At 42.6% G+C, this 14,085-nt stretch overlaps 1 protein-coding gene across 3 annotated transcripts in view; it reads left to right on the top strand.

Annotated features, from left to right (window-relative positions):
- SNX9 (sorting nexin 9) overlaps nt 1–11,975 on the top strand; it is a 254,249-nt gene extending 242,274 nt beyond the window's left edge. For all 3 annotated transcript variants that reach the window (XM_040429364.1, XM_040429365.1, XM_040429363.1), the window contains 6 exons: nt 1,649–1,726; nt 2,797–2,873; nt 5,137–5,226; nt 7,704–7,818; nt 7,906–7,997; nt 11,265–11,975. In XM_040429364.1, coding sequence (XP_040285298.1) covers nt 1,649–1,726; nt 2,797–2,873; nt 5,137–5,226; nt 7,704–7,818; nt 7,906–7,997; nt 11,265–11,312 — 500 coding nt within the window. In that variant the 3' untranslated portion in view covers nt 11,313–11,975. The remainder of the gene's footprint in view (nt 1–1,648; nt 1,727–2,796; nt 2,874–5,136; nt 5,227–7,703; nt 7,819–7,905; nt 7,998–11,264) is intronic.
- Nucleotides 11,976–14,085: the final 2,110 nt, after the last annotated feature.

Genomic DNA, 14,085 nt, shown 5'->3' with positions numbered 1-14,085 from the left:
GCGAGCATCGGACGTCACTGGGCTTGGCGCCTGCCCAGTGACGACGATGACGCTCCTGCCCTCAGTCTCCAGCAAATCGCACTGGCGCAGCCCTCAGTGGGTACTGCGTCTGCGCGAAACTTCGCTCGGCCATCAGGGAGGGGGAGGAGAGGGATGAGACGCTGTGGGCGGTTAGGGATTCTGGAAGAAGGCGTTTTGGGCACTGTAAGAGGGGCGTTACTGGGCAAACAAAGGGGAACATAATGCCCCTCTGGGCACCTTCAGGGTTAATTTGCATAATTATAAAAGTCGTTTTTCTGCAAAACTACTGGACGGATTACAATATAGAACAGCACAGCCGATTCAAGGTAAGCTGTGGAGCATGACTGGTTTAAAATCTGAATTTGTGTTATGAGAGGTGACAGAATCCCTTTAAAGGCAGTCTCTCAGCAGTTGGTTGGGGAGAGCAGCACAGGAGTACTGAAAATATGAGCTGTAGTGGTCTCTTGGTTGCATGCAACAACTGTAGCTCAGAGGAGAGGACCTTTCACCGATTATGACAATGTGAACTAAGTATACAGACATGGAGAGCGGCTCCCGGGGATCTCACTGCACTTACTATTATCCCTGGGCGCCGCTCCTTTCTTCCGCTATGCCCTCCGGTATCTTCGGTCACAAAGTTATGGTAGACGGAGTCTGCCCTTGTTCTGCTGTAGCGCTGGCCAATCGCATTGCAGAGCTCACAGCCTGGGAGAAAAGAACCTCCCAGGCTGTGAGCTCTGCACTGCGATTGGCCAGCGCTACAGCAGAACAAGGGCTGACTCCGCCTACCATAACTTAGTGACTGAAATCTCCGCCTACTATAACTTACTGAGTGAAGATACCGGAGGGCATAGCGGGAGAACGGAGCGGCGCCCAGGGATAATAGTAAGTGCAGTGAGATCCCCGGGCGCCGCTCTCCATGTCTGTATACTTAGTTCACATTGTCATAATCGGTGAAAGGTCCTCTTTAAGCTCCGCCTCATGGGCACTTTCTGGAGCAGACCCTAGCAGAAGAAAACCTCACATTTCCACTACTCCTGATGAGAAAATCTCCACAAAAGGTATTTTTGTACTGCTGTTTCCAGCCCCTACATAGTGCTGAAAGAAATTTAGCATGGTCAGAAGTGCTGACGGGCTCCCTTTATATAAGTGTGCATACAAATAATGTCACAAACTTTATTTAGTTATCCACAAGTAATCAATAAAAACGGACACCAGAAAAATAGAAATGGTACCACTGCTGTAAATATCTCTTATAAGACATACAGAAAGAGCGGGTCAAGAAAGGAAATGCATACATCAGTGAACATACAGCTAAAACCCTAATTCCATCCAAACTGACGTCATATGCATATATTACCATATCAAATAAATAAAAATGTGTAAAATGATATATGCCAGTGCATATAAAGTGCCAACTGCATTTGAGGAATAAACAGTTAATACTGTGACATACAGATATCTGTAAGGATGAATAAAACCCAAAATGCAAGTTGATCATATAAAATAGTAGCCTATTCATTTTAAATGAATGAGTGAGTAATTAGATTTCTTTCTTTCTTTTTTTTTTTTTAAGCTTGATTTTCATTGAATGCGAATTTATTTGTTACTGGGTTTTTTTTCATAGCATTACCCAAGGAGTATCAGAAGATTGGAAAAGCACTACAGAATTTGTCACAAGTCTTTAGCTCTAGCGGCTACCAAGGTATTTCCGAGCATAAAGATTAGTTTTAGATTGTTTTGTTTTTGTTTATATTTCATTATTTTTAAAGGACATCTGTCACCAGATTTGTACCTATGAAACTGGGTGACCTGTTGGATGTGCGCTTGGCAGCTGAAGGCGGTGTTGGCCCCATGTTCATATGTGCCCCGATTGCTGAGGAAAAATATGTTTTAATATATGCAAATGAGCCTCTAGGAGCAACAGGGGCTTATCCGTATCTTATTCCTCTGCACTTTGATTAACAGGGTCAGGCAGTGTAAATGTCAGCACGATTGGTCTTGTCAATCAAAATGGAGAGGGTGCAACAGTTACAGAGAGAGCAGAGCCTCTAGGACTAACGGCATTGCCCCCATTGCTCCTAGAGGCTCATTTGCGTATATTAAAACATCACTTTTCTCAGCAACACGGGCACATATGAACATGGGGCCAACACAGATGCCTTCTGCTACCAAGCGCTCTTTCAAAAAGCCAACTTCATAGGTACAAATCTGCTGACCTTTTAAAGGGTTTCTGTCACCAGAAATACCTAAATTAAACTGGCTGACATTAGCAATGTGCTAATGTCAGCTGAACCTAACTAGCCTATTCCTAGTTTTATCCATGCCCCCTGTACTCCATATATGTAACTTTTATAATGTGCAAATTAGCCTCTAGGAGCAGGGGGGCATTGCTCCTGCTCCTAGAGACTCCGTTCTCCCACCTCTGTAACCTCCCTCCAAGTCTTGATTGACGGGGCCAGGCAGCATTCGCATCCTCCTGCCGGCCCTGAGTGCATGGTAAATCTCACGCCTGCACCATGCCGTTTAATGTTCGGCGCAGCCATAGTGAAGGAAGGACGCTCACTGGCTGTCGACTTCCTTACTGCACCTCCTCTGAATACTGAAAGGATGCGAACGGGGAAAAAATAGTCATCATGTACAATATTTATATATAAAAAAATTACCATTGTGTAGATAAATGGTTATTTTGTGTTCATCTATCCATGATGTCTACTGGTTGTTGTTTTTTGTTTGTTCTTCAAACTATTTCTGTCGACCTTTTCTGCTCCATAGGGGAAACTGACTTAAACAGCGCTATCACAGAAGCTGGGAAAACATATGAAGCAATAGCTAACTTGGTGGAAGAGCAGGTAAAATAACATATGACTACATATGATGGGCATGCATGTAGATGTATACATAACATCTCTAATGAAAAAAATGCATGTTTTTAAATAGTTTTTGTTAAATAAAACTTAATAAACAAAACTTATATATAGTTGGTATCCAGTTAAGCAAAGTAATCCATGCATTTAAGGCCTCATGCACACGACCGTTGTTCTGGTCCGCATCCGAGCCGCAGTATTTGCGGCTCGGGTGCGGACCCATTCACTCAATGGGGCCATAAAAGATGCAGACAGCACTCTGTGTGCTGTCCGCATCCGTTGCTCCGTTACGTAGCCCCGCAAAAAAAATATAACATGTCCTATTCTTGTCCATTTTGCGGACAAGAATAGGCATTTCTACAATGGGCCACCTGTTCCGTTCCGCAAATTGCGGAAGGCACAAAGGCGGCTTCCATGTTTTGCGGACCGCAAAAAACTGAACGGTCGTGTGCATGAGGCCTAAGTCATATCAAGATTAAAATAAAGAGAAACTAATACATATTAGGCAAGATGTTATGGCTGATCAAATGTGACATGACAATCACTCAAGAATTTTTCTTCTATCCTTTATATACTGATGACCTATCCTCTGGTCAATAGTATCTGGTCAGTGGGGGTCCAACACCCAAGACCCTGTGATGCTCCAGTTAGTGCCTGGGCCTTCTCACAGCTTACCCTAGGCCAGTGATGTTATGTTCATATGTCACATGACCTAGGCAAAGCTCAGTCCTATTCAAGTGAATAAGGCTCAACTGTGATATTTTGTAATCCGCAAATTTACAGAACAGAATGTGGACCCATTCATTTCAATGGCCCCGCAAAAAATGCGGACAGCACTCATCTGTTGTTCCATTCAGTTAAAAAAAAAAATAGAGCTTGTCCTACTATTGGCTGCAAAATGGTCCAATTGTAGTCAATGGGTCGCAAAAATGCAGATGATGTCATCCACATGTCATCTGCAATTGCTGATCCGTTTCCAGGAAATAGAAAAAAAAAATTTTTAGTACCATAGCAACATATATTCCTCCTCCCTTTTTTTTTTGTTGCGGAAAAACGGAATGGATGCGATTGTACAATTGGTAAAAACTAAGGATTTTTGCGGAAACATAGATCCGCAAAAAAGGGAACGGAAATCTGGAAAAGAACAATACTGACGTGTGAATGGACTCTTAAGGGAAGCAATATTGTTATACATTATACATGGTTATGGGTTAATATCTAATAACACTGGAGGTCTATGATGCTTTAGGGGTTAATGGCTAACCTTTTATTGTGATTATATTTGTTGAAGTGAAACTAAACCTAAAAAACATAAAGGGGCAGAAGGATTTCTTTGATCCATTTGCACCTTCGGCTTTCACCGACTCTACTCAGCTGTCTGATTGTGGGGATTGCAGATCCATAGAAAGTAGGTTTAGATATAATTTTTGAAAAATAGGAATAGATCCAGAAGTCTTAGAATGCTTGGATTTTTATTTATATATTTATTTTTTTAACATAACAAGAAGACTTCGCTCCTGTGCCCCATAGTTGAATGTCCGGATCCCTCCAGCATACCCCCTCAACCTGCGGTGCTATCCCTTGGGGTATGTGTGCCGCAGGTTGGGAATATTCCCTATGCTGCAGATTTCTCATTGAAAACAATAAAGATAAAAGAGAGACAGGAGGCAGCGCCTCATGTGTGGTGTTGTACAGTAAATTGATAGGAGATATGTAGAAACTCTTACCAGATTGTGTTGTGAAGAAGTCACAACACCATTAGAAGCTTGTGCCGATTTGCCCGATCGGCATGCGGGGTGCCTGCGCTGCTGCCTAGGTTCCAGCCCGTGCTTGTGAAAGCATTCGTCGGGTAGAGGTATCCGTGCAGAAGGAAAAAATAACTGAACCTTTTCGATGGCGCTGTCAGCAGGAATCAGATAACAGGTAGGCATTGATAAATACAATACTTTTTATTTTCAGTCTACCTGTTTCAGGGGCGGAGAGCCCCCTTCATCAGGACAATATACAGCATCTTGTATATTGTCCTGATGAAGGGGGCTCTCCGCCCCTGAAACGCGTAGACTGAAAATAAAAAGTATTGTATTTATCAATACCTACCTGTTATCTGATTCCTGCTGACAGCGCCATCGAAAAGGTTCAGTTATTTTTTCATTGAAAACAATGGGAGGCGGATTACGCACAAAAAATCCACATGGGAAAGATGCTGTGTGAACGTACCCGTATGCTACATGTGTTTATTTTTTCCCAGCCAAAAAAGGATCTTCATTACCTGATGGAAACCAATCATGAGTACAAGGGATTTTTAAGCTGTTTTCCAGAGATGATCTCTGCTCACAAGGTACTTTGATAATTTTTATTACATATTTTAATTTTAGATAGCAAATGGTTTTGTCAGCCATTGATCCAATGAGAACTGATTCATTACAAAATATATCACCAGCGTGGAAGCGCTCATTAGTATTTGCTTTTTAAGATGCACTGACATTTTTGCTACCACTTTTGGCAGAAAAATAAAGCAATAAAGACAGTACATAGAATATTTGTATATATAGTAGGCTTTTAATATAGTATGTGAGAAAAAATTTGATGGTAGTGTCCCTTTAAATAACAAAAATCACTCTATAATCTTGTCTAGTATATAGGGAATGGGGACATCTTACTAATATGCTGCCATTAGCAGTTCTGCATGGTTTATTCACACCATAAAGGCACTCTATGGTTAGCCATTTCTTATGCCTTGACTGGACCGCCTATCATGTCGCATGATCCTGTACATCGTCTTATTATCTTTTGGGAGACACCTATGTCATTTCCCATTAAAAAATTACTTGCTGGTTGAATAAAAGTAACAAAGGCAAAATTTGCCAGGGGTATGAATAATTATGGGCAGCACTGTATGTGCATGGGGTGGGTACTGTCAGATAATGTCCTGGGGCTGAATGTGATAGGCTGCCCTAAAAAAAAGATGTGTTTTTTGGGACACACTTAAAGGGTTTCTACCACCACATTTTGACCTAATTAGCTGTCAGACACTAGCGATCTGCTAGTGTCTGCTCTACCTAACCATGCTATTGTAATTCCTTTCTCTGCAGCGGTTACCCTAAAAAACGTATTGGTATGCAAATGAGCCTCTAGGTGCTATGGGGGCGTCTTTTCAGCACCTAGAGGCTCCGTCCACTCCATTTCCGCCGCCCAGCGCGCTCCAGCCCGCCCCTCTACTCTAGATTGACAGCCTACTTCTCTCCATCTCGGCCGAATTCTCGCGCCTGCACCGTGTGCTTCTGTATTCGGCGCAGTGACTGTCTCCCTGCGCCGGCATCTTCACTGCGCCTGCACCGATTACGGCACAGGGAGCAGTCCAACAGTCACTGCGCCTGCGCCGAATACAGAAGCACACGGCGCAGGCGCGAGTAGTCTGTCAATCTAGAGGAGAGGGGCGGGCTGGAGCGCGCTGGGCGGCAGAAATGGTGAGTGGACGGAGCCTCTAGGTGCTGAAAAGATGCCCCCATAGCACCTAGAGGCTCATTTGCATACCAATAAAACTACGTTTTTTAGGGTAACCGCTGCAGAGATAGGAATTACAATAGCATGGTTAGGTAGAGCAGACACTAGCAGATCGCTAGTGTCTGACAGCTAATTAGGTCAAAATGTGGTGTCGTGTTAGTGCTGTATCCTCTTCAAAGTTTATGTGCAGCAGTTTTTATTTTTACACCACTCACTCCAGTTTTGAAAAGTCGGTGGGAAAGTAGACAGTTTAGCCCGTCTAGCTGAGCCAGATTAAATCTCAATTTGTCAACTACACAGACATTGTCACAGTCTTACTTCAGTAAATGGGTGATGTAGAAAGTAGAGTGACATCTTGACAGAAGTGTTAGATTTAAAGATGCATCAGATTTTTCAAAATGTTTATAAATTTGGTGCAAATTGTAGCGATGCAGACTCCTGCAAAACTGACTTTAAATATTCCCCTCATGATAAATTTCCGATTAAATATTTTTTAAATTAATTGTCCATGATGTGCTCCAATCTCCGGCACGTCCACATATGATAGGTCTATGTGACACAACCCATCCATCAGCAATTCTCATGGAAACTAGTTTCCTAGATGCTTTGTTAGTATGCTTTCATCTGTGCTTGAATTCAGGATCTATGTTATACATAGAAAAGAACATACTACCAAGCGAAACGTTGTCGCATGATCCTTACTAGGTGTGGTGTATGTTAAATGAGTCTGCTACGAAGAATCGGGCAACACAGTGTACCCCAGCTTAAAGCTTAGTATACATTAAAGGGGTTGTCTCACTTCAGTAAATGGCATGCATCATGTAGAGAAAGTTAATACCAGGCCCATACTAATGTATTGTGATTGTCCTTATTGTCTCCTTTGCAGGCTTGATTCACTTTTTATCGCATTATACGCTGATCACTGTTTCCATAGTTATGACCACCTGAAATCCAGCAGCAGTGGCCATGCTTACACACTATAGGAAAAAGCGCTGGCCTATGCACACTCCGGCGGTCTCGGCCACCAGAGACGCTTTTTTTCTGCATAGTACAAGCACGTCCACCAATGCTGGACTGCAGGGTAGTTGTAACCCCTGGATACGAACAGTGTGTAATGTGATGGAAAAAATGAATCAAACCAACAACGGAAGCAATATGGACCATTACAATACATTAGGAAGTGGCTTGTATAAACTTTGTCTACATGATAACTGCCACTTGCTGAAGTGAGACAACCTCTTTAAGGATTATACTATTATTGCACATATATGCTTGTACTTTCAAACATTGTACTATATTTTAACATTGCAGGCAGCCATTGATAAAGTGAAGGAAAGTGATAAATTGGTGGCTACCAGTAAAATTACACAGCAGGACAAGTTAAACATGGTGAAGAGAGTGAGCACAATGTCATTTGCACTTCAAGGTAACCTATGTCTACAGCATAGACAAGAGGTCTACTGTGTCGATGAATCTTCCATTTATTAGCTTCCTGTTCTGCTTTTCCCTACAGCTGAAATGAACCATTTTCACTCCAATCGAATTTATGATTATAACAGCGTCATTCGTATTTACCTGGAGCAGCAGATAGAGTTTTATGAAACAGTAAGATTTGCATTTTATTGTCCTTGTACATAATCAAAGGCTAATGTTCTTTCACAGTCAAAGAGAGTGCCAGCTTTACATTGTAAATTTCTGAGAATTTGGCGGTACTTCATTATTCTCTGTCCTCAAGTCATACAGTAAGTTGTCGTTCACAATGTGCCCACTAAGCTTGGTTTAGCTGATGCCGTTAGAATATGTCCTTTCAGTACCAAACTGATATTCAGTTGTGATGTTACTTTTAGGTTCTCTGGTATGAAAATCAAGGTACAACATGTTGAAAGTGATTAAACTAGTGGAGAGTAGTTGTCCTTAAGTATTAATAATAATCTTTATTACATAGTGCCAACATATTCCACAGCACTTTAGGGATCAGATGGGACATGCACTAAACCAGAGTAGCAAACTAAAAGTTTACAGAGTTGCAAACTAAAAGTTTACGACTGGAGGCCCTGCTCACAAGAGCTTACAATCTAGGAGGAAATAAGGGTTGCTCCAAAAGTAAAAAAGTGTAGTATATATAGTGCTACCTGAGCCAAACAACGAGCCAGTATCTGTGTACAGTGCTGCCCATAATTATTTAACTAGTTACTTTTATTCAACCAGCAAGTAATTTTTTGACGGGAAATGACATAGTTGTCTCCCAAAAGATGATAAGACGATGTACAAGAGGCATTATTGTGGGGGAAAAAAACATTTCTCAGCTTTTATTTACATTTTAGCAAAAAAATACAAGATGTTCGGCACTGTGGAAAATCTCAGAGGACGTGGTCGGAAACCAAAAGTGACACCTGTGCTGGCCAGGAGGATAGTTAGAGAGGTGAAAAAGAATCCAAGGATCACCACCAAGGCCATCCTGGTGAATCTGGGCTCTGCTGGTGGCAATGTCTCAAGGCAGACAATCCAACGGACACTGCACACTGCTGGGTTCCACGGATGCAGACCAAGGAGGATGCCACTTCTCCAGATATGGCACACAAAAGCTCGCTTCTCCTTGCAAAAGCTCATATGGACAAAGAAGAAGACTTCTGGTCTTCTGTGTTATGGTCAGATGAAACAAAAATTGAATTGTTTGGTCACAATGATGTTTCCTTCATTTGGCGTAAAAAAGGAGAAGCCTTCAACCCAAAGAACACCATCCCCACTGTCAAACATGGTGGTGGGAACCTTATTCTTTGGGGGTGCTTTTCAGCCAATGGACCAGGGAACCTAATCACAGTAAACGGCACCATGAGAAAAGAGCAATACATGAGGATTCTTAACGACAACATCAGGCAGTCTGCAGAGAAACTTGGCATTGGGCATCAGTGGACATTTCAGCATGACAATGACCCAAAACACACAGCAACAGTAGTGAAGAAATGGTTAGCAGACAACAGCATTAACGTTTTGGAGTGGCCCAGCCAGAGTCCAGACTTGAATCCAATTGAGAATCTGTGGAGGGAGCTAAAGATCAGGGTGATGGCAAGAAGACCCTCCAACCTGAAAGATTTGGAGCTCATTCCTAAAGATGAATGGGCAAAGATACCTGTGGAGACATGCAAAAAGCTGGTCTGCAATTATAGGAAGCGTTTGATTGCTGTAGCCAATAAAGGCTTTTCTATTGATTATTGAGAAGGGTATGAATAATTTTGGACTGGACACCTTTTGCTCAAATGTAAATAAAAGCTGAGAAATGTTTTTTCCCCCACAATAATGCCTCTTGTACATCGTCTTATTATCTTTTGGGAGACACCTATGTCATTTCCCATCAAAAAATTACTTGCTGGTTGAATAAAAGTAACAAAGGCAAAATTTGCCAGGGGTATGAATAATTATGGGCAGCACTGTATGTGCATGGGGTGGGTACTGTCAGATAATGTCCTGGGGCTGAATGTGATAGGCTGCCCTAAAAAAAAAGATGTGTTTTTTGGGACACACTTAAAGGGTTTCTACCACCACATTTTGACCTAATTAGCTGTCAGACACTAGCGATCTGCTAGTGTCTGCTGTACCTAACCATGCTATTGTAATTCCTTTCTCTTCAGCGGTTACCCTAAAAAACGTATTGGTATGCAAATGAGCCTCTAGGTGCTATGGGGGCGTCTTTTCAGCACCTAGAGGCTCCGTCCACTCCATTTCCGCCGCCCAGCGTGCTCCAGCCCGCCCCTCTACTCTAGATTGACAGCCTACTTCTCTCCATCTCGGCCGAATTCTCGCGCCTGCACCGTGTGCTTCTGTATTCGGCGCAGTGACTGTCTCCCTGCGCCGGCATCTTCACTGCGCCTGCACCGATTACGGCACAGGGAGCAGTCCAACAGTCACTGCGCCTGCGCCGAATACAGAAGCACACGGCGCAGGCGCGAGTAGTCTGTCAATCTAGAGGAGAGGGGCGGGCTGGAGCGCGCTGGGCGGCAGAAATGGTGAGTGGACGGAGCCTCTAGGTGCTGAAAAGATGCCCCCATAGCACCTAGAGGCTCATTTGCATACCAATAAAACTACGTTTTTTAGGGTAACCGCTGCAGAGAAAGGAATTACAATAGCATGGTTAGGTAGAGCAGACACTAGCAGATCGCTAGTGTCTGACAGCTAATTAGGTCAAAATGTGGTGTCGTGTTAGTGCTGTATCCTCTTCAAAGTTTATGTGCAGCAGTTTTTATTTTTTACACCACTCACTCCAGTTTTGAAAGTCGGTGGGAAAGTAGACAGTTTAGCCCGTCTAGCTGAGCCAGATTAAATCTCAATTTGTCAACTACACAGACATTGTCACAGTCTTACTTCAGTAAATGGGTGATGTAGAAAGTAGAGTGACATCTTGACAGAAGTGTTAGATTTAAAGATGCATCAGATTTTTCAAAATGTTTATAAATTTGGTGCAAATTGTAGCGACGCAGACTCCTGCAAAACTGACTTTAAATATTCCCCTCATGATAAATTTCCGATTAAATATTTTTTTTTATTAATTGTCAGAAAATTATAATCTAATGTCATGTTTAATTCCATCATAGAGTCATCAATTTGCAGATGTTTTGCATTCTAGCTCTCTGATTTTGAAAGAGATTCTGGGAACATTTCATACCTTCTCCAAAGGGTGTTACTGGTTTGTAGGGCATTTTCCCTTGACCTTGTTGTGAAGTTCATCCTGCAAGTGCTCAGTCTGACATCTGTGCTGACTTGTATGGGTATTGCATCACATCAAGAAAATACAATTCTTTACACAGCCACAAAATGAAATCAATACATGTTAGCACTGTAAACATGAAGTAATTACATTATTTTTTTTGTTCCCAGATCGCTGAGAAGCTAAAACAAGCACTCGCCCGTTTTCCTGTTATGTAAATAATCAGACACCCAGATTTGAAGGATAATTGAAAGTGCCTTTCTATGTATTAATGGTGAACGACGCAAAATAGCCCTTTGGACGCTGGCCACAAAAGGATGTACTGGCAACTTACTTTGCAAATATAGACGATGTATGTACATTAACTGAAGTGGTCAAGTTGAAGTCAGTTATATTTTTCAGAAAAGAGCTTTTCCCAGTGCACTTACATATAACAGCATATTAAATGCATGTTTAGTTAATATCACGACATTGTACATAACATCACGGCCTTTTGCTTCTCAACCTGCAAGAGGACAGGGCTCCTTTATGAGGAATAGTCACCAGATAACTTCTTGCCAATGACTGCCACAGCTGCCTGTTTGATTGGACCCGTAATTTTCTTTCTGAACTTTCTGAAATTCAAGAAATTGAAATGCATTCTATTCGCTAACACTAAGTGCAATTGAATTGAAAAATGTCTATATGCACAGCAAATGATTTCTATTGTCCTGTATACAGTGTGCAATCTACATGTGATACACACCAGTGTCTTTGCCCAGCCTTGTTACAACTGCATTTTTCTTATGTTTAATTAAACTTGGCTGTGCAACTCAGGTAAAAAAAAAAACAATGAAGAAAAAAGTTTCTTTTTTTATGAATAAACAAGGGAAACTTATTATTATACCAACGAATGGTAAAAATTATTTTATAGCATAAAATTAATCTTTACAGCTCAGTAAGACAGCAAGATATTGGACGGTCATATAGTACATACAATTTTACTGGGCATAGATTTGAGGTTCCCACCCATCCAAAAGATAGACTTTAATCAAAGTGTACATTTTGCTGGCTGCTTCGAAAATCATTTACAAAAATTCACATTAAAATATCCACAGATGGAGCAGAGAAAGTTAAAGCGCATTTATACGTGCCGACTGAGCAGACAATTATCATTATTATTGTCAGGAATGTTTGCTTCTTGAGAATTGCCTGCTCATAGGTGGAGGAAAGAGCTGCATTTACTGTACATGCAACAATAACCTCCACTGTATTGGGACGAGTGATGGCTACTACAATCGCTCTTCATCATACAGATTCATTATTTCTGGGTAACAGATCACAGCACAATCTGCTGGTCAGAAATGAGAGTTTAGGTGTCCGCATAGAAGATTTCACCCAATGAACAAGCATTTTGCTCCTTCCTCGGGTTGATTGAGGCACCTTTACACGAGCCAGCTATCGCGAACGAATGTTTGTACTAAAACTCATTTCCAATAATCGTCCTAAGAATTGGGCAGTGTAAGCCAGGCGTTAAACTTCAGGTTATAGGTTCACTGAAATGGTCAATTTGTGGCAATCAGTCTTGTTTGAATAATATTTAAAGGGTTTCTGTCACCCCACAAAGCTCTTTTTTTTTTTTTTGGATAGTTACGGTAGATTCCTCATAGCGCGATATAGGAGAATATAATAGTCTTACTTACTTTCATGCGGCCGATTCTTTATAAAACGAAGTTTTATAATATGTAAATGAGGGCTCTACCAGCAAGTAGGGCGTCTACTTGCTGGTAGCCGCAGCAGAAAACCGCCCCCTCGCCGTGTTGATTGACAGGGCCAGCCGTGATCTCCTCCTCCGGCCGGCCCTGTCAGTATTTCAAAAATCGCGCGCCTCTGGTCATTCGGCGCAGGCGCTCTGAGATAAGGAGGCTCGTCTCCTCAGCACTCCCTCAGTGCGCCTGCGCCGATGACGTCTTCTCTTTCGGTGATGTCATCGGCGCAGGCGCACTGAGGGAGTGCTGAGGAGACGAGCCTCCTCATCTCAGAGCGCCTGCGCCGAATGACCAGAGGCGCGCGATTTTTGAATTACTGACAGGGCCGGCCGGAGGAGGAGATCACGGCTGGCCCTGTCAATCAACACGGCGAGGGGGCGGTTTTCTGCTGCGGCTAACAGCAAGTAGACGCCCTACTTGCTGGTAGAGCCCTCATTTACATATTATAAAACTTTGTTTTATAAAGAATGAAAGTAAGTAAGACTATTATATTCTCCTATATCGCGCTATGAGGAATCTAACTATCCAAAAAAAAAAAAAAATGAGTTTTGTGGAGTGACAGAAACCCTTTAACTCACATACACAATGGATATGAAAAAGATAAATATAGGAGATATTCAATGCAATTTTTTACTATACATGTTCAGACCTGACATTTTGCTTGTATGGAATGGGATTAGGTAGAAAGTGAATATTAGAATGTGATATATCATAATAAGGGGGCATGACCTAGGCCGGGGACGGGACCAGACGTATGTTGGCAAAGATCCAAGCGCAGAAACTCCATCCGCTGCCCTAGCGCCATTGTGCCGGCCTCTCTCCTCAATATTCAGTGTCCTCAGCCCAAGAGGATCACCCAGAGGGGCTCCGATTTGTGTTTGCGGCCTACTCACCGACCAGCGCACCGGCCTTTCTTGATCCACGAGGCCGACCGGAAGTGCAGGCGGAGTGTGGACAAACAGGCAAAGGCGGCAAGGGCTAGAGAATAACCTGCAATCACTGCAGGACATTAAAAGTACCCTCCAACTCCTCTCTTCCCCTCCTGCCTCCCAACATTTATGCCCAAGCTGTGTGAACTGCCTGTTGACACTGTACTGTAAGGGGCACAGCCCTGACATCTCCCCACCAGCAATCATCCGCAGTGTGTGGAATGCGTACATGTGCTCCCGCTATGCCGCGCTCCAACAGTGACATGTGACAACCAAAATCCTGTCCGCAAAACTATTAACAGAGATTTTCAGCA

Source organism: Bufo bufo, chromosome 4 (genome assembly GCF_905171765.1).
Source record: "Bufo bufo chromosome 4, aBufBuf1.1, whole genome shotgun sequence".
NCBI lineage: Eukaryota > Metazoa > Chordata > Amphibia > Anura > Bufonidae > Bufo > Bufo bufo.
Note: the sequence above shows the minus strand (reverse complement) of the source record. Positions and strands in the feature narration are given on the sequence as shown.